This window comes from Hyaena hyaena, unplaced genomic scaffold, assembly GCF_003009895.1.
Source record: "Hyaena hyaena isolate Hyena2069 unplaced genomic scaffold, ASM300989v1 scaffold_172, whole genome shotgun sequence".
In the NCBI taxonomy this organism is placed as follows: domain Eukaryota; kingdom Metazoa; phylum Chordata; class Mammalia; order Carnivora; family Hyaenidae; genus Hyaena; species Hyaena hyaena.
The window spans coordinates 609,644-630,950 of NW_024080804.1; the positions used below are offsets into that span (position 1 = coordinate 609,644).

At 41.6% G+C, this 21,307-nt stretch overlaps 1 protein-coding gene across 5 annotated transcripts in view; it reads right to left on the bottom strand.

Annotated features, from left to right (window-relative positions):
* Window positions 1-21,307, bottom strand: part of ITPR1 (inositol 1,4,5-trisphosphate receptor type 1) — a 330,213-nt gene that overhangs the window by 141,053 nt on the left and 167,853 nt on the right. For all 5 annotated transcript variants that reach the window (XM_039240300.1, XM_039240303.1, XM_039240301.1 and 2 more), the window contains 11 exons: window positions 20,699-20,886; window positions 17,348-17,486; window positions 16,610-16,664; window positions 14,222-14,387; window positions 13,957-14,127; window positions 13,395-13,460; window positions 11,874-12,011; window positions 8,193-8,318; window positions 5,704-5,904; window positions 3,391-3,642; window positions 1,942-2,067 (listed from right to left, as the gene is read on the bottom strand). In XM_039240300.1, coding sequence (XP_039096231.1) covers window positions 1,942-2,067; window positions 3,391-3,642; window positions 5,704-5,904; window positions 8,193-8,318; window positions 11,874-12,011; window positions 13,395-13,460; window positions 13,957-14,127; window positions 14,222-14,387; window positions 16,610-16,664; window positions 17,348-17,486; window positions 20,699-20,886 — 1,628 coding nt within the window. The remainder of the gene's footprint in view (window positions 1-1,941; window positions 2,068-3,390; window positions 3,643-5,703; window positions 5,905-8,192; window positions 8,319-11,873; window positions 12,012-13,394; window positions 13,461-13,956; window positions 14,128-14,221; window positions 14,388-16,609; window positions 16,665-17,347; window positions 17,487-20,698; window positions 20,887-21,307) is intronic.

Here is a 21,307-nt window from a genome sequence, read left to right on the forward strand (position 1 = left end):
GTCAAATTACTATGTTGTACTGTGAAACTAATTTAACATTGTGTTGTCAACCATACATCAATAAAAAAAAAGTTACTTATAGGCAATACTGTTGAAAATAGCAGGCTGAGTCAAAATCATTGATGCCATAAGTTTTGGGGTGAGAGACTTCGGATTTTACTTGCATTTCACTTAGTTTTGCTGCTTAAAATGAGACATTTAGAGAAAAAGATTTAGAAAATACACTTTCTTTTCTTTTTTAAATAGTTAATGGTCAAGTTGGTTTCCATATAACACCCAGTGCTCCTTCTCACAAGTGCCCTCCTCCATGCCCATCACCCCCCTTCCCCTCCCCCCCACCCCCATCAGCCCTCAGTTTGTTCTCAGCATTCAAGAGTCTCTCATGGTTTGCCTCCCTCCCCCCAACTATTTTTCCCCTTCTTCTCCCCCGCGGTCCTCGGTTAAGTTCCTCCTAATCCTCCTACACGTGCAAACATATGGTATCTGTCCTTCTCTGCCTGACTTATAGAAAATACACTTTCAAAACTCAAGTTTTATTACCAAATCCATTAGTGTTGTAATTTGAGATACAACTTTGCTTATAATAAAAATTTATGAAGGGCAAAAAAATGAAGTTTTATTAACTAATTACCATATTCTAAGTTTAATGCTGAGCAGTTCAGACACATTCAGAGAATGAAATTAGTAACTGATTTTACATTTCTGAATAATGTAATGTAGAGGTCAGCACAGTTATAGTTTGGTGGCTTTTATAAATAAAGTTTTATTGGAACACAACCATGCCCACCTATTACATATTGTCATGGCTGCTTTCAAATTACTAGGGAAGAGTTGAGTACGTGTGCTAGAGACCAGATGGACCACAAAGCTGAACATATTTAATATCTGGTACTTTACAGAAAATTTTGTTCAGCCCTGATTAAAAAAAAAAACAAAAAACAGAGTAGGCTTTCCATCCAATGTCCAAAACCAGATTTTATGGGATTCAAAGACTAGGAGGGATTTGAGATTAAAAAGAAAAAAAAAAAATATATATATATGTATACATTTGTCTGTGACACCAACATGTGAATATTATTAAACAGAGACCCTGATTAGAAAGGAAACAAGTTCCTGCAGGCTGTCTTACACTGTAATTGTACCGTCAAGTAGAAAATATCGCAGTGTAGGACTCTACAATGTACCTTTCTAACATGACGACTCCAAAATTTATCTTACAATATTCTTGCAAGAAGTTAGTTACCAGCGCCCCTCTCCCAAATCCACCACCACAAAACTCATCTACATCTATGGTGTGTCCTGTTAGGTAGTGGTCTTGAAGCTTTATAATCAGTACTAAGCTCAGAGGAAAATCAATTCCAGACTATGAAGCCCATCCCAACTGCTGGGTCACAAGAGCACATGCAAAGGGAAGTGCTTTGTAGAATCCTTGACACCAGACTGAAGGAGATAAATAGCTCCGGACGGCATGGTTGGGCATAGGTGGGCATGGCTGTGTTCCAATAAAACTTTATTTTTAAAAGCCACCAAACTGTAACTGTGCTGACCTCTACATTACATTATTCGGAAATGTAAAATCGGTTACTAATTTCATTCTCTGAATGTGTCTGAACTGCTCAGCTCAGGATGGTGTCCTTCAAGGAGAGATATTGTCAAGGAAAAGAAAACTTTTAAATGTGATTTTAGTATGTCTCAGATTATTATTCACAAATCAATCCATAAAGGATGAAATGAAAAGCAGAAACAACCCATCTTTCTGACACATAATAAATAAAATCCATTCTCAGCAAGAGGTAAAAGGCAGAGCCATATCTGACTCCCCATGTCATATGAGCAATTTGAGATGACGTGAGTATTTTCCTCATGCCGGCGTAAGAATGTCCAGATGCACGCACATACACAAACACTTCCACTCTGCCCCTCAGTTCCAGAAAGCCTTACCCTGCAGATGTCTACAAGGAAGTTCTCAAACAATTTCCACATGTGATTGCTGGTGTAAATCTCCTTCATTTCCACCTCAGTATCCACATAGCAGTGATTAAGGAAGTTAATGTAGGCAATTTTAACCTGAAGATAGAAATAGATATTTCTGAAAAACCAATTTGGTATACATGGAAAAAAATCAAAACTATGTCAAAACACTATTTTCGTCTGTCAGATAAATAAGAGTCCTAACGTCTGATAAAATGCTGTGTGGACAAGGCTGTCAGAAAAATGTGGTCTTGTTTTTTCTCCTTTATTATAGTCATCAGTTATTAATTGTCTCATTTTATTAGCATAAGCTGGTTGAACAGCCATGCAGGGCAATTAGAGTACATGCATACAATAACATTTTTATGTAACTGTAAAAATGGAATGTGGAATCTATTTATGGACAGATATGAAAAAGAACAAAAGAATGCTGCCTTTTGTGTTTGGGGGAAAAAAAGGAGGGAATAGAGGAATGCTTATTTATTTGCATTTGTTTATATACAGAACTCAAGAAGGATATACAAGAACATAATACATAATTTTCTGTGGAGTGGGAGGGGACAGAGTAGAAGATTTGTCATAGTTTACTGTTTTATAGTCTCTGCTATTTGAACTTTTCATAATGTATTAACTTTTCAAAACATCTAAAAACAGAACATATATATTTGATATATTATATGTACTATAAATAAATATATGTATATTTAGTGTGAGATTAAGTTACTGGTATATATTTTATTTTATTTTTTTACTAGTATATATTTTAAACAAAGACAAAATACATGCTGTATCTGCTATACATATATGTGTATTTAGTTTAAGATATAAATTAATAGTATATATTTTAAACATACAAGGAAAATATAAACTGTGTGATTCACCGGTTTTGCTGTCATTGCTGTTACTAGACAATACATACGAACAAAGAAACAGAAAGGTTGGAAGGAATCATTTCCAAAACCTAACAGGTATTTATTATGGGTGGTGGAATTATAGATTATTTTAATTTTCCTATTGGTTACCTATAGTTCCTAAATATTTTATAACTGTCATACATTAATTTTTGCAATACACATTTTCAAGAATATACTTGCAAAATAGGTCTTACATGCACACGAACCACATCTCAAACCACTCCATCTCATTTTTCAGACATTCATCCCAATCAAACATTCTGCTCAACAGGCTGAATGATTCGTTTCCAAGAGCAGAGGCGCAGAAGCAGATTCCCACTCTTCTCAAGGACACATCAAGAAGGACTAACATCCCCCTGAGGTTCTTCACGCACAAAACCGGCATTTGAGAAAATGTTTCCTCACTACAAAATGAGCTGCAGGTCTCATCAGCACTGCGAGGTCCTGTATGAGCGGGCCACAGGTCCACATGCCACGTGCAGAGACGTGAGGAGAGCTTGCTCACCTCAGGGATGCAGTCCTCATGGGTCACCACACGGACAATGTCATCGAGTGGGAGCAGAGAGTTGCACTTTATCTCTGTGTAGACGTTCTTGCCCTCCGTGCACACGGCCAAGAGCTCGACCAGGTGGATGTGGTACATGAGAGGGCTGTTCTCATCCATCCGGTCCCGTTCGGACCTCATCATCTGGATTAGGGTCTGGAAAGAGGCTCTGTCATTGTAGAACACGAGGACATCCTCTCCCGAATTAACCAGCTACAGAAAGAATGGGGCTTGCTTAGAATATGAGCTTGCAGAGGTGGGGACATTTAAAAACTATCTATTCACAGGAAAGAGAGACGTTCTGTCAGCATTTACTTTCTAAAACCAGTCTCACCTAGATTACTAAACTTATCTAAACTTCATTCATTTAAGATTAAAGAACAACTGAAAATCTTCAGCACCATCATTTCAGTTGACAGATACAGGTACAGGACAGTGGCCCTACTGGAGGAAGATGAAGGCTGCACACCAGCATTCACATATCAAGTGGAATTGCAGATTGCAAGCTGGAACTTTTATTTCCAAACCTAATAATTAAGCTATGATTTTTCTACTTAAAAATATTTACAGGGGCGCTTGGGTGACTCAGTTGGTTGACTGCCTGCCTGACTCTTGGTTTCAGCTCAGGACATGATCTCCTGGTTTGTGATGATCGAGCCTGGGGTCAGGCTCTGCGCTGATGGTGCAGATTCTCTCTCCCTTTTGGCCCCTCCTCCGCCTCAAAATATATAAGCAAACATTTAAAAAAAATTTTCCATCTCTGGGGCGCCTGGGTGCCTCAGTTGGTTAAGCATCTATCTTTGGCTCAGGTAATGATCTCATGGTTCTTGAGTTTGAACCCCACGTCAAGCTCTGTGCTGACAGCTCAGAGCCTGAAGCCTGCTTTGGATTCTGTGTCTCCCTCTCTCTCTGTTCCTCCCCCTACTCTCATTCTGTCTGTCTCTCTCAAAAATATGTAAACATAAAAAATTTTTTTTAATGTTTCCATCTTTTTATTTCTGAAAAGCAGTATCCCTCTCACAACTCTCACACAATGCCTTCTCTCTTCACAATTACCAATTATCCACTTCTCACTAAGATACACCTAACTTTCAAAACTCATAAAAAAAAAAGGCATTCCTACTTATAACTTGTCCCCAGGACTGTCTGGGGCTTCTCACAAATCTACTTAAGAACAAATCAATTTCAGCACTTCATGAAATATGAAAGATTCAAAAAGAGCTAGCACAGAAGTCAAAATAAATATAGTCAGTATTATTTACATAATAACATCTAACCTTTATAGGCTCTAACTAAGTGCCAAATACTGTGATAAATACTTTACATGAATCACCTAACCTCACTGTGCCTCAGTTTTGTCCCTAAAACTGAGGACAAGGAAGATATGGAACTCATGGATCATGAGTCATGTGGATCAAATAAATGATTCAATAAACATTAGTTATTATTGTCATCATTATTTCAGTGAGTTCGCATATCAGCTCCTCAGGTGAACACAGCTGCACCTTCTTTTACAAAAATGCACGCTGAGGGCTGGGGAGGTCAACAGGTCACACGGCCAGTAAGTAAGTACAGCCTATATTCATATCCCAGGTAAGTCCATTCTTTTAATTATGCGACACTACCTTCCCTTGGTATCATATGTTCTTTATTAGAGGAGATTTTAAATCCAAGTGACAGGTGGATTTACTTAAGTTTTCATTTTTTAAACAGGCGGATAGATGAAATGGAGTAGATCAAAGGTGTGGCAGAGGGCCTTCTTGGTCACCAGCAGTCATGCGGCACTGACTTCCCACAGAGAACCAAGTCACACTTTGTCCCAATCCCACGGTCTAGCTTCTTCTCAAGAATCTCAAGCATCAATTTTTCTAGCTAATGAAGTGAATGATTAGAGAAAAGTCACGTAATCTATAGGAACATAGGCTGTTCTGGCTCACTGGTTCCTATCCATATTTAATTTCTATTCCTTTTCTTTTTTTTTTTGGATCATTATTCTTGGTTTTAATTTCCCTCTCAAAAGAATCTGATCCAAAATTCCTCAAAGTACTAAATTGATTCACTGCTATGAAAACCTGATCAGACTCTTATCTATACACACACACACACATACACACACAATTTATCCTTGCAAACACACACTCACATACACAAACTACAATTATGTTTGTCTCTTTATGCGGCTCCAGGAGAAGGTGCCAGTTCATACAGAGAGTAGTAATTTAACAATTTGTAAAGAACACCAAAGATAGGTATATAGAAATAAGCAGTCGTTACCTCAGCCATAACCATGTCTTGGCACTTTTTAATGAACTTCCCTTCTGCCTTGACAATTGTTTGCAAGAACTTGATGTACTGGACGTTCCGACCGTGAGTCTCAATGCAGTGAACAAAGTGCTGGACGACCCTCTCATTGATCTCACTGCAGAGCTGGAAGTTGTTCATGAAGATGTGCTGCATGGTTACTGCCTCCAGGATCTGATGCAAGAGTCAGGGCAGGAACACGGGAAAATCGAGTACAAAGTCAGAGTGTTCACCAAAACACACAGAGAAGCATTTAAACCCGCGAAGAGATGGCTCTCCTTTCTCACTTCTGTACTGCCTTCTTTTTTAATAAACCTTCTCAATCATGTATAATAAACACACTGAAAGGGAAACAACTACTATTCAGCTCAATGAATTCCAGAGGGAACTCCAGCACCCAGATCAAGAAATAAAATGCCTCACCACCCAATTTATCTATTTTGATTTCTGCAACCACAGATTAGTTTTGCCTCTTTTTGAGCTTCTTGTACTCTTTCGCCTGATTTCTTTTGCTCATTAATACATCTGCGATGCTGTCAACATGCTTTTGCATGTGTGAGTACATGGAACATATTGCTATGTATATCCCATGGCATGAATAAACCACAGTGTGCGGATCTCTTCGATTGCTGATGGGCACTGGGGGCATATCCAGTTTAATGACAGGTTTTAATGGCCCTACTCTTAGCACAAATAGGGCTTCTCTGGGCATTCCTGAACATGTCTTCTGGTAAACTTTAATGTGTGTGCCTTTCTGTTGGGTTTATATCCAAGAGTAGAATTGCTGAGTTACAGAGTATAAATGTTTGGCTTTAAAAGTACTTCTCAACAGGGGCACCTGAGTGGCTCAGTTGGTTAAGCATCCAACTTTGACTCAGGTCATGATCTCGCTGTTAGTGAGTTTGAGCCCCACACTGGGCTCTGTGCTGACAGCTTAGAGCCTGGAGCCTGCTCTGGATTCTGTGTCTCCCTCTCTCTCTCTGCACCTCCCCCACTCATTTTGTGTCTCTCAAAAATGAACAAAGATTAAAAAAATTTTTTAAAGTACTTCTCAACAGCTTTCAAAAGACATTAATTATATCTTAATATTAATTTCCATTCTACATCACAGCTTTTTCCATATCTTTGCTAACTTACAGTGTTGTTGGTCTCTTTGAATTTAGTCATACTTTGCTGTTCCTATCTTAGTTTTACACTTCTCAGATGATCACCTTGTTCCACTGACTGGCCATATGGATATTCCTTATTGACTTTTCTGACTTTATTATATATTCTGGACATGAGTTCTTTATTGGACGACTGCAAAGCAAACATCTTCTCCTACTCTCTGGCTTGCCTCTGAATCATCTTAATGAGTTCATCTGGTGAACAGAACTTTTTATTTTGTTTTTCCCTTTATAATAATGCTATTTGTATACCATATAAGAAAACTTTGGGGGCATCTGGCTCAGTTTGAAGAGTGTATGAATCAATCTTGAGGTTTTGAGTTCAAGCCCAAGGCAAGGGGTAGAGATTACTTAAAACTTAAAAAAAAAAAAATTTGCTTTCTACAAGGTCATCAAAATACTGTCATGTTCTCTTCTAGGAGGTTTATTTTCTGTTTTTTTTTTTTACCGAGTTATTGAGTGATAAAGTTTCATGTTTGGTATGAGGTAGGGGGCTTTCAACTTTTTATCTTTTGTCTTTTCTCTTCCTAACATAAAAAGTGTAGCAGTCCTTTCCTCCAAAGCTCCAGCTGTACTAATGAATATGTGAGTGTGCTTGTATTTAAAAGGAGATCCTTCATAGAATTAAACAAAGCCAAAACTTAGAGCTTGCCTAAATGTCCGTTAATATGGGAATGGTTTATAAAAAGTTAAAGTCATACTAGGGAATGCCACGTAGCCATCAAAAGTTCTCATCAAAAATGGGAAAAATGTCTCTATCTCTGACTTGCAAAGAGAGCCACAATGCATTAAGTGAAAAAAGCAAACTGCTAAGTGTAGAGTATGCCACAATTTTTCTTTAAAAAATGGATAATCATACTTTAAAAACATATTTGACAAAGTAACATATAACACAATTATGTTTTATAGGACTATATTGTGTATCTGTATGTATCTACTGTGTTATGTATTACATTACATACACAGAAAATTTTACACATGACCTCAGGAGGGTGTGGCTGGGGAGTGAGAATTAGCAACTCTCTAGTGCTAAAATTTGATGTAATAAAAAATGTTAAAAAAAACAAAAACAAATATATCTTACCTTGCCCTACAACCTCCACCTCCCTTTCCCTTTCTCCCCGAAAAAGAAGGGTAGTATTTCTGTCCTCCTGAGATGGTCCAAATGTTCTCCTTGGAATGAATGTTGCTTTATAACAATTCCCCATAGTCACAACAGCAAAAGAGCCAGCCGTTCCTCTTAGTGCTTCGCACCCTCCTCCCCTCATGGATGTCCAGATAGGCCCTAAGTCTTACCCCTGGGTTCAGAAACAGGTTTATGTGTTTGTGCAGCAACGCTTGATTCTGCTGGTTGCCTGCACAGAAATTCTGCAGAAATTCATGAGCCAGCCTCATTATCTCCTGCATCTTGGTATCTTCAGCCTGTGTGGAAGGAGGGAGATGAGAAATTGGTTGAAAATGGGCTAAGCAGTAGACAAGAGAAGGTCAGAAGGAGACGGCACTCATCTTTTGGCCAAGATATCAAGTTCCATGATAGGCTCTTCACCTGCTAAGTGGGTTCTAGCCGAGGTGCTTGCCGAGGGCCTGTGGTGTAAAAACACTGGGGTGCCATGTCACTGACACTTAAAAGACATCAGCAACTTATTCAATTCTCCTATATTCTCTTCCGCTAGTCTCGGGCAGATACAGAAAGATGTGGTTCGAGAAAAATGCAATACAGAGTGGAAGCTGAGAAGAAGCCTCTGGGATTCCATTTCTAGCAATGCCTGAAACTTCTGAAACGCCCGCTTCTGAGAACAGAGTGACGGCAAAGCAGTGGCCAACTGCCTTGCTAGCAGGGAGCTCGCACTGCCCAGCTCTTGGGCTCACTCCCTCTAATCAGCCTCACATGTGTATGCAGTAATTTTTGGTAGGGGAGCACACAATAGAGTGGGAATCTCTTTAGATTGTAAATTTCGGCAAATATACCTGCCGTATTACTTTCCTTGTCATATCCGGTTCATTTTCCCCATCTACAAAATGGGGATAATCCCTGCCCCCAAGACATTTCAACAGATGACCATGCAATTCTGATTCTTCCTATATTAATATATACTGTACTCAGTATTTATAAAGAGTTACATGCCCCATAAGACAAATGCATGAAACCTGTCACCATTTTGCCCAATTCTAAACAGGCCAACATTTAAATATAGTAAAAATGAAAGGAGAATTCCAAAAACGGAACCATCCTCCTACTCACGGAGTCGACGATAATCTCCCTACATCTTCTCACATATACCACCTCATTTCAGGGGCCAGATAGCATAGCAGTTAGCAATGTAGGCCCTGAAACCGGACTGCTTAGCTCTCATCCCAGATCTACCACTCACTAGCTGTTGTGACTTTGTGCAAGTTACTTAACCCTTCAGTGTCTCTGTCTCCACATCTATAAAATGGAGGTAAGAAAACTGCACACTTCATATGGTTGCTCTGAAGATTAAATGAGAAAGTCCAAGTCAAGTGCTTAGATAATAATTACTAAGCAAATGTTAGCTACTGGTTCTGGTCTAGACCAAGGGTCAGACAGAGATTTTGTGGCTTTATAGACCAAAAGCAAAGGAGGAGACATTATGCAGGTACTATTAAAGACATAAGTATTTTAAAATGCTAACAATCATTCTTAGCTACCATGCTGTATAAAAACAGATGGCAGACTGGATTTGGTTCAGGTCTGCAGTTTCCCCACTGAGTCTAGACAATAACCCTGGGAAAAAACAGGACACATCTGTCAGAACAACTGACAGAAGGAGTCTGAGCTACCAGCTTTGACCATGAAAAATAGAAGAGTTTATGGGGGCGCCTGGGTGGCTCAGTCGGTTAAGCGTCTGACTTCGGTTCAGGTCATGATCTCACAGTTCGTGGGTTCAAGCCCCACGTGGGGTTCTATGCTGACAGCTAGCTCAGAGGCTAGAGCTTGTTTCCGATTCTGTGTCTCCCTCTCTCTCTGACCCTCCCCTGCTCATGCTGTCTCTCTCTCAGAAATAAATAAAACATAAAAAAAAAAAAAAAAAAAAAGAATTTAAGAGGACACTAGTAGCAAATCCCATACAACAGAGTGGTTACTACTACATTTGTTTCCTACTAACAGGGAAAATGGCAAACCCTCCAGTTCCAAGCAGTCAGAGGCCCTGGGACAGAGAGGCCCTGCTGGTTGTCAGCAGCAGTCTCCAACAGTTCCGTACTCTTTCACTTCTTCGGCTCAAAGGAGAATCTTCTGGGGCTCATGGAAACTAAAGGCTTCTTCATGTGAAATGGATTTTTACAAGGCAGGTAAGCTCTAAAGATACCACATAACAAGAGAGTATCTGCTGGTAGGAATTCTTCCACTGTTCTCCCACAATGAGTTATCTGTACCCATCCCAAATCAAACCAGACACACACACACACACACACACACAGTGTTCTACCCCAATTCCAGCTGAATCACATTACCTGTTACTTTAACAAAACTCTACAAAAGGACATCTTTAAGAAAACTGATGAAATTAGAAGGCAAAAATATGGCCAGCAAACTACTTTCTCTCATTCTTTACACATAGCAAGGTAATTCAGCTTGCTGATTCTAGTCCACGTCAGCCAAGTTTGGATGACAAGCACACTTACATTCAAAGTATATTCAAGTATGCTTAATCCCTGGCCTATTAGAGGGATTAAATGAAGTGTTAATTTGTGGCTGCTGAAAGGCTGAATCACATGGGACTCAGGGCTGTGGTGGAGGCCTTTGCCAAGAACTTCCGGGAGCACAGGGCAGCAGGTACAAGTGAGGTATGGGGAAGAGAAGGTACAGCAAGCAGGGCCTGGGCCTCACAGGTAAGCGAGCTGGCTCTGCTGTGTGTTGGTGGCCCATCCAGGGAAGGTAGTGAACCTCTGACCAGTCTTCTTACCTAAAATAGAGCCACTAATAGTAAAGGGACCTGGGTTACTGAGTCAGTGAAGCACCCAATGTCAACTCAGGTCATGATCTCATGGTCCTGCTTTGGATTCTGTGACTCCCTCTCTCTCTGCCCCTCCCTTGCTCATGGTCTCTCAAAAGTAAATAAACATTAAAAAAAATAATAAAATAAAATGGGGCTGACAGTACGACCTATCTCAAGGATTAAATGGACAGGTGAACAAAGATGACTTAGTGCAGTGCCCGGCACCCCTCCAAGCACCAGCGTGAGCCTTCTTCTTAGCCAACTCTCCACCAGCAAGTCTCTCTGGAAGTCACTGGTGAATTCCAAAGACTAAGTCCATGCCCTGTAACTCTCAACCTCCCCCAGCCTCAGTCTCCTCATCTGTCAAGTGGGAACCCCATGACAACTTTACTAGATTTTGGAAGTGAATAGATGCTTTTGAAAGTGCCCTGTCAGGCCGCCCGGCACAGAGCACTGTTACCCTACTTCCCCAAATCCTATCATGGTCAATGACAAATGCTGGCATGAAAAAATGGGAGAGTGTAACTTCTAACAACAGAAGAGAGGACTTGGAGCAAAGTATCCTCTGATAGACCCAAATATTTAACCAGGAATTGGCACACTACTGAGGACCTCAGAAGTGGGCAAGCCCCATGTTCCCACATGCACTGAGTAACTTGCAGGCCTTACGCTGCCCACATGGCATTTGCAGGAGACCCAGTACACAGCACAAGCCCATGTGCAGATACAGCTCCGTCCATCCGACCTTTGCATCCAGTGTGGCGTGGGAGCAAGTAGAGAATCAACAGACTCTTATTTCTTCATAGAATCTTAAAACTGGAGGCAGGGTTATGGGTGGCTTTTTTATGAGGCCCCGCGTCTGTTTCGTGCTATTTACCTATAATTGCCTTATGTTCACGTCGCCACATCTGCTTCATGTCTCTACCAACACTCTCCCAACTGTGGAGGGTTTCGGAAACCGTGGGAACCCACCCCTGCCTGGGGCGTAGCCACCGCCACGGGAGGGGGACTCACTCACCTTCTCGTAGGGGATCTGCAGCAGCTCGAGTACCACAGCGTGCGCGCCCATGTTCCGGAGCAGGCGCTGCTGCTGCTTCTTGCTCTTCCTCACGGTGGCGCTCTCCTGAACGCAGAGTTTGCTGAGCCGAATCAGAATCTGTCAGAAAGAGACTCAAAGTGTGTACTTACAACCAACATACCAACATCTCTGTTCTAAGATCCAAAGTACAGCGCGGCGACAACAGTCAGTGAAGGTGCGCTGTGTGTGTGAAATCAGCTGATGGTAAATCTTAAGTGTTCTCACCCTCCTCCCCAAAGAGCTTGCCATATGAAGTGATGGATGTGTTAATTAACCTGACTGTGATCATCACTTCACAGTGTGTCTATCAAGTTATTGCGTGTCACACTTTAGCAAGATTACTTTTAATCAATTATATCTCTGTAAAGCTTGAAAAAATTATTTCAAAAAAATGAAAGAAATAAACTTCAAAAAACTGGGAAGCATAACTGAGAAAAACTGTAGGCACTGGTCCTGGGCAGGGAGGCAGAAGTGATCACAACATATTAAACGCCTTTAACATGGGAGAGTCCTCCGATATGTAGTACCCCTTAAGCACATCAAACCGAATCTATACATGATTAAGAACATGTCCTTCCAGAGTACAAAGTGGATTACGACTTCAACCCAAAGTGGGATAGTTTCAGAAAGATCTCCAGGGTCACCTGGGTGGCTCAGTTGGTTAAGTGTCTGACTTGACTTCAGCTCAGGTCATGATCTTATGGTTTGTGAGACTGAGCCCTGTTGTCAGGCTCCACACTGACCATGCAGAGTCTGGTTGTGATTCTCCTCTCCCTCTGTCTCTGCCCACTCCTGCTTGCACATGCACGCGTGTGTGCATTCTCTCTCTCAAAATAAATAAAAACCTTTAAAAGGAAGGAAGGAAGGAAGGAAGGAAGGGAGGGAGGGAGGGAGGGAAGAAGGAGGAAGGGAAGGAGGAGGAAGGGAAGGAGGAAAGGTGTAAGGAAAGAAGGAATATCGATCTGTGAGACTCCACAGTTCTGCCAAGGACTTGGGAAGAGTTTGCTTTGGGGTAAAAAAGAAAAAAAAAAAAAAGCATCTCCTAACCATCTCCTAACCTTCTAACTGTGAACCACCCTATGCAAAGATTTCTAAAGAACTAGAGCTCTCACTGGTGGACACCATGTGCCAGCCACTGACATAAAGGCTTGACAATTCTATCAATTAATTAATTAATTAATTAATCCTTTGGTCAAATATAAACCTTAAGAATCACAGGTGCTGACTGCACCTCTAAAAGGTGAGAAAATTGAGGGCACACAAATAATAAGCAGCAGAGGATAATTTGAACCCAGATCTGACTCTAAAATCCACACACTTAACCTCTGGAAGCTTTTTCTTCCCTGTTAAACTTTACATGAAGACAAAAGTTGAAGTATTTTCATCTTCAGGTTGACCCTCACCAACGATCTCTCTTTAAAGAATTAATACACAAGGAAAAAGGGTAGTAGGACCACTCACCTCTTTTACCACCCTGTAATTGTAGCTGCTGGTGCTCTCATGCTTCTGTGACTTGTTATTCCCCTCCTAGGGACCAAAATAAATGTTAAGTGTGGTTCTTTCAGCCCTTGGACTATATAATCTGTGTGTTCGTCTAGTCATCAGTGTTTAGGAAACAATGGGAGTTTCTGCAGTTTCCTATAGTCACGCTGGGTTTAAGCCCGAGTCATTTGTTCATCTCCCTTCTAAGTGACAGGATCTCCCCTGATATGGGAGAGGAGGGTGGGCCAGCCTACTGAGAACAGGCTCATCCCTGGGGTGGGTCTGCAAGGGAAATCTGGGGCTAATCCACTCAACAACAAAGTCTTTTCCCCATGGTCCCAGGTGACACAGGAGAAGTAAATACCCTTCCATTCTGCGGCTTATATCCTGGGAGAACAGCTGTTACTTTGCTACTTAACAAGCAGATCTCTTGAGAATAAAGTTTATCCCATAATGTACACTTTTACATGAAACCAGAGGAGGATATTCACTTGAGAAGCCCATTCATCTCCTCCAGCAGCGTGACCTGTGTCTCACCCACCTCTGTTTTCTTATGTTCATTTTCACCAGAGACACCATCCATGGGCTCGTCAGGGCCCTGCCCTTTGTACACCCAAAGCTCTGACTTTTCCACAATGGATCTCAACTGGTCCAAGTCTTGTTTGATCTGTTTGTAGTTGTCCACATCTTGGCTGGTAACAAGCAGCTGAACCTGAGCAAATGTAACATGTCAGTGTTACCACGGCCTCTTAGACAACTGACCACACACACACACACACACACACACACACACACACACCAGCTACCTGTTTGAAGGCCTGCAGCACTTCCTGTCTCTGACTGAAGTGCCGAAAGAGAAGCTGCAGGGCCCCCGACACCAGGGGTGGGTAGTCGTGCATCGTCAAATGCAGCAAGACTCGGAGGAAGGTTCTGCCGCCATGGTCGTCCAAGTCCAGGGGCGTGTTCTCCTCACTAAAGCAGTGCATGGAAGGGAAAAGGCCACGTAAGCCACAAACACCCTTCTCTCACACACTTGGATCCAGACCCATGTCAACCAGTCAGAGTTCTAACCCGTGGTCAACCTTGGGTGACTAGGGTTCCTACCTTCCCACAGTGACAGGAACTGACTTTTTATCCAGATTTTTGACTCTTTGAGTGTTCTTCTGCTGGGTCTCATCTATGGTTTTAGCACACAGTTGTGTTTCTCCTAAATGAGTAGTTTTATTTTTTATTTAAGATGCTGTAACTCAGCAACTACCAAAACACCTGTGGTAAAGGACCACAAGTTCTTTTACTTCTCCTTTGCAGTTAACTGATGTCTTAGTTGATGCCAGGCCCACCGATCAGGCACTTGGATGCTGTGGCAGTGTCCAGTTGCCATCAAAGTACCTGAAAGACGACTCTCATGTTCTGATTTACCAGGTCACAAATGGGTAGCAAGCAGCTTACAGACCCCACTTGGAAGAGTGTTCTTCAAACTGGGGTTCATGAGCAAATTGTCAGGGATTATCTCAGTAACTGTGTAATTGTGTGTCACTTCCATGATGAAATTAACGAGCATGTCCTGGATTAAATGGCAGACTACTGCAGAACTAAGCACTGCCATCAATTACTGCATCAGTGCCTACACTGTGTTCACCATCTACGGAATCTTCATGTTTGCGGCCTCGCAAGAAAAGCACAGAGAGGATTTCCCACGAAAGTACTCTATTCATGCTATGTGCTTCAAAAAAGGTGTGAAGACAGTTTCACTGCTGTGTCACTATCAGGAAAGTTGAGATACAGCAGAGCACACCGGAGTGTTATCATACTGACCTCAACACACTTTATTTCACAAAAACAAGATCTTTCATCATAGTAAGTAATATTGCTAGTTCAAATTTCACAGGCTTTACATTAAGTGCTGGAGTCAACTGTTAATATTGGTGGCCCCCAACAAAATAGATCCTGCTGATATATACACCCTTTTGTAAGCCCCTCCTACAATGACAAGGGGCTCAGCCATGTGACTTGCTTTGACCAATAGCACATCAGCAACATGTACAAGCAGAGGCTTAATTAGTGTTTTACATGTTGGCCTGTGCTGTTGGGATCCAGTCATGTGTAGAGACAGAGGAAGGAGAGATAAAGAGAGGACCAGCCTTACAGACATTCCTACTAGGGAACCAGAAATATGAGTAAAGCACCTTAGATGTGCCAGCCCCAGTCACCAGTTCACCATAGTCATGCAATAGACTGAACAGTGACCAGCAGATGAACCAGCAAGCTTAGCTCCAGTCAACCCATTGAATTGTGAGAAGCAATAAAAGAATTATTTTTTTAATCCACTGAATTTCTGTAGTTTATTATACAGCAAAAGATAACTGAATCAAGTGTATAGATTAAAAGAACTAGGTGCATAAGGTATCAAGCTTACAGCTATTCAAGTCTGACAGGTATTTGGATCTCATAATAATGTTTTAAATGAACATTGAGTAATCCAATCTTTTAAAAAGGAAATCATAGGGGCGCCTGGGTGGCTTAGTCGGTTAAGCGTCCGACTTTCGCTTAGGTCATGATCTCGCGGTTCGTGGGTTCGAGCCCCGCGTCGGGCTCTGTGCTGACTGCCAGCTCAGAGCCTGGAGCCTGTTTCAGTCTGTGACTCCCTCTCTCTCTGACCCTCCTCTGCTCACGCGCTCTCTCTCTCTCTCTCTCTCTCCTAGAAATAAATAAAAAATAAAAATAAATAAATAAAAAATAAAAAAATAAAAAGGAAATCATACTTTAATGTTAGGGACAGGTGTATTTTTGTTGTTGTTGTTGCTGCTGCATGGGCTCTAAAGAGCTCAGGGATAAAAATGTTGATCCACCAGCAGCAGAAGCATGTGATCTTGTTAATCTCATGGTTTTCAATCCCTTTTTTCTTTCAACCCTGTATTTCACCATTACAGAAATCCTAGAATATGTGTATTTCAGGAAACCTACTTATATTCTTTCTATCCTAGGCAAGAAACACATACACACACAGACACACACACAACTAATATCATTCTGACCTGAGCACTAAAAGTTACAAAGATAGTCGTAAAATAACCTGAACACAAAGATTAATCACTTCCTAGAAAAATGAAGGAAAAAGCCTTTCAGAGCTATATGAAAGGAGGCTTCCCCATCTTAGAACCAATTACAAAACTGAACACTGAAAATATACTTTCCTTCCTCCAAAGATGCCTTCTGCTTGCTCTTCAATATGTTCAAAGTCAAGAGTACCTGAAAATTTAGAGAACACAGCTTCAGGTGCAGAAAGGTCTAATAAAAACAAGATATCAGTGAACTTTCCCAAAAATAGCCTTGCCCCTGCCCATACGTTAACCTCAAATCTTCCAGTATCTTATACTGGAAAGCTGTGAAGCCAGATCAACCCAGATCATACTGTCCAGTGGCTCTGGTGTGCAGTGTTCCACATTTCTGCCAATTTTCTACCCAATCATGATCATGATCCCCTTAGTAGAGTAGAGTGATGACCTCACACCAAGGAAGCTCAGGCTGTGATAGGTGGGATTATGTCTACTACCAACGCCCTTATCCTTCACCACTATTTCCTGGGCAGGGGGAAAACTTCCATCATGAGTAAAAGCTGCTAGTGGACAATAAATTTTATTAGAGTTATGTTTTGTTTTTTTGACATTTCATGTAACCACAACACTAGAACCTTCAGATGTCGTATGACTAAGACACTCCAAGGTGGAAGGAAAGAAGACCTAACCCAGAAGAGGTCCAAACTCTTAATTAGTCCTCTGCTCAAAAAGGGTAACTCCCACAATTTTGTTCTAAATTACAATAATCAAAATATTCACATTTTACCCTTTTTTGTAGCGTGTACTATTTGAATTCAGTTTTTATTAGACTCATGTCCCGTTCCATGGCTAAAATCCCATTCTGGAATCACTGACCTGGTACATTACTTGGCCCCTCTTGGCTGCTGCTCCCAGAGGATGTTTCCGAAGTCTGGGAATTGCTTTCATCAAATTCTCGCTTAAATATACACAGGAGGCAGGAGATCCTATAATCCAACCTCACATTCAAAATAAACTAAAGATTCAAGTGGAAATGGAAACATTGGTTACATTAGCATACCACCTGTAGCACTGTGCCAAGCCACTGCACTCTGGCTGGGCCTGGTATCTGTTACATCAATTACCTTAAGCATCAAGTGAGCCAAATATCTGGCTTAGCCTTCAACAGTTACTTCAACAACAGACTGCCATGGCGTCTATCAAATCTATATGTAGCACCTTCGCATCTGAACTTCAGCATCCCAATAATTAATTTAATAACTGGAACAATAAATCACTATTTACTCCATCCTCTATAAAACATTACTTTATTTCAGCAAGTTTTAAATGCCAACTCTGGTCCTTAAGAAGGGTGATGTTGGCTGCTTTGATTTAAAAAAAATTAAGAGAGAAAAATGTTTTTACATTTTTTAATGTAAATTAAAATTAGCTTGGTTATTTTTCATTTCTGATGGTTTCCTTTGATTTATTTACCAACTCTCAGTTTCCCTCTTCATTCATTTTCCATATTCTGATGCCCTCTACTCCAACCCAAGGTTACTTTTCCCATGATTGTTGCTAGAGCCAAAAAGGACAATCAACTTTTGACACGTTTTGAGGACCTAACTGACATTCTCCCTTTCATTCTCTCCTTGTCTCTGCTTGCCCTCGTGATGACCTTACCCAATCCCTGGGGCAGTCACCTCTCCCAGACTGACACACTACCTAGGCTTGCCTTCCAAGCACTTGGTCATTGTTTCCTACTTACTACTGGATATTCCATTTGGGTTCTTTCCAGAGTCTCAGACTCAGAATTGTACAAAACTAACCATGTCAGTCCTGCCAGGGTGGTCTCATCCTCAGTCAACCTCGGTCAGTCTACTCCTCCCTCTCTGATACACACATCTAATCAGTGACCAAGTCCTGCTGGCTCCCCCTCTACCACTTCTGGGTCTCTCCGATCATCGACCCTTGCTCACATCCTCAACATCTCCTGCCTTACCCTACCAGATCCATTCCCAAAGGGGCTTATTCTTAGGTCAGTCCCCTACATAAAAACTCTGAAAGGCTCACCACAGAATAAAATCCTAACACTTGAGGCACCTAGAACCCTCTAGCACCTAGAGCACTCTAGAGTGCACTCTAGAACCTGCCGACCTGGCCTAGTCCTCCTTTCCAACCTTATTTTTAATGACCTCCACACAATCTATGTTCCTGGCCAAGGAGAGTTGTTACTGGCCCATGTGATGTCATGCCCTGCTCTGAATTGCTCCAAGTTCAAGGGCACTTGAGAATGTCCCCTTATTTCTATACCGTTAATTCCTTTTCAGGCTTAAAAGTGCAGATAATATCCTATGTCTTCTGTAAAAACCTTCTCTGGTGCTTACTAAATGAGATCCCATGACCCACCCTTGTGTCCCAGGAGAACACTTTCCTCACAGTTTTATTTCCACATAGACACGGCTTCATCACACCTTATTTTCCGATTAGACTATATGTATCTCTAATGGATACAGTACTTGCTCAAATTATCTGTGCATTCCTCCCAGTGCCCAGCAAAGCACCTTGCATATGGGAGAGGGTCAAAAAGCATTTGTTGAAACAATGAATCCATCAACTAACTGCTGTCTATTCTCAGATGGCTACAGGAGATGATCTCAAGGTATCATCAGGTTTTACAATGCATTACCTTTTTTTTTTCCTTTGAGAAAAAGACCGCACAAGCAGGGACAGGGCAGAAAGGAGAGGGATGCATAACCCAGGGCCTAAGAAGCCCTGCACCATTTTTGGTCAGTTTTAAGTTCAATGAGGTTTCTTCCTAAATCATTCTCTATGGCCTTAAATATTTGAGGACTCTAACGGATATTTTCCAACTACTGGTAAAATGTGATTTCAGACTCAAAGAACAAATTAAGTCTATAAACATTTATAATCATCTACTACCTATTCTGGGGTCGGGATTAGGGAGCATGGGATGAAAGACGTAAGTGATAACAGTATTCTATTCATTAAAGGGCAAATGATTTTGTTGATGAAGAAAAATGACCTATGAAGAGAAAGAGGAAAACACAGAATGTTGGGCGATCAGGAGGGTTCTTGTCTAAGACCAATCCCTGTATTCAGGACACTGGCTCCCAGACCTCCTTTTGCCCATGCAGGGACTTTACTCCAGCAATCATCCTGTGTCTCCTGTATCAACAACTCGTCCCTCTCTACCTGACCATTCCATTCTGCATACGAACTTCATATAATCTCCTAAGTTAAAAAATACTACAACAAAAACTTCCTGTTATCAACAGTCACCTTTTAGTCACTCCCCCACTTCTCTGTGCAACTTTATAGCAAATCCACTCAAAAGAGTTGTTTGTACTTACTCCCCTGGATTCATCTACTCCCATTCCCTCTTGAACCCAACCTTATTCCAAAACTTGCCAAGTGTACTCTCATCTCAGGGTCTTCTGTTATTTCCTCTGCCTCAGAGACTTTTTTTAGATACTCACATACTAGATTCCTCACTTCATCCAGGTCTATAATCACGTTGCCTTACTAGAGAGGCCCTGTCTGACAACTCCATCAAAAACAATATCCCTGGCCCCAGATTGCGGTGGCCTCCAAACCATCCTGATCCTCCTTTATATTTTAGCATCCTTAGCACTTACCACTATCTGACATAGTATACCTTATTTAAGTTATTTAATATATTTATTTAATATGCCTATGACTCCTATCCAAATGTAGGCTCTTTAGAAACAGGAATTTAATCTATGCTGTTCAGTGCTGGGTCTGAAATGTTTACAAGTACTTGGCACAGAATCAGTTTCAATAAATATTTACTGAATGAACGAATGAAAAAGAGAGGGAGGCAGGTATGGCTAAGTTAGTGGAACCTTAAACTGAGTTATAAACAATAAATAAGCAAGGAATCTGGCTTTATGTAGAAGCATACCTATGTGAGTTCTAAGCCAAGGGAGAACTTTGGGTGAAGACCTAGAGGCCAGTGAAGATGAAAAGCTAAGGTAACTAGAGGAAGCTCTGTCATGGCTGGTGGGAGAGGGACACGTTGGAGAGGGTAGAAGATGACGGAAAGATGAAGACAGCCGGTCCATAAATGGTGCTTAACAACGAGCAAAGAATTTACCTTCATTCTCTTCCCAGAAAGTCTAGGGTTTTATAAAAGGAAGGAGACCATCCAAACGGTAGCCCTGTGAAGTGGATTCCGTTCCCACCACCTCTTGCTGGGACGGTTACCTGGAGTATTTCAATGATCTTCAACTTGGTGTCCATGACCATGATGTCCTCCTTCTCGGGCTCTGCCTGCTTCACATTGCCTTCAGGGGCAGCAGCCATAGGAGTCATGGGTAAAAAGCCTCCTCCCCGGAGCACCACCTGGGTCATCAGCTCTCCAACCCCATGGATGGACCGCATTACGTTACTTCCTAGAAAGGGCCGGGAGAGACCCCAGTCGTGACAACACTCCGGGACAGTGCTCTGAGGCACTTGGCAAGGGACACGGGCTCAGGACACATTTAACATGTCTCTGTTCCAACACATTCCCAGGACCCCAGGAACTGGAAAGGGTTAATACCCATCAAAAACATGGGGAATCAGGAGTTGTGGAAACACATGGACTTCGAAATCCCCAAAGGAGCATTTTTGTATATTAATTCACCGTCCCAATTTTACTGGTCACCCAGCACATGCTTGTTGCTATGCACTAAATTAGGGGCACAGGAGCTAACAAGGCACAAACTGACTGCTGCTGCTAACACTGACCCTGAGTATGCTCGATTACTTCAGAGGCTCAGTTCTATCATCTACAAAATGAGACTAAAGGAGCTTGGTCAGAGGATTATATGG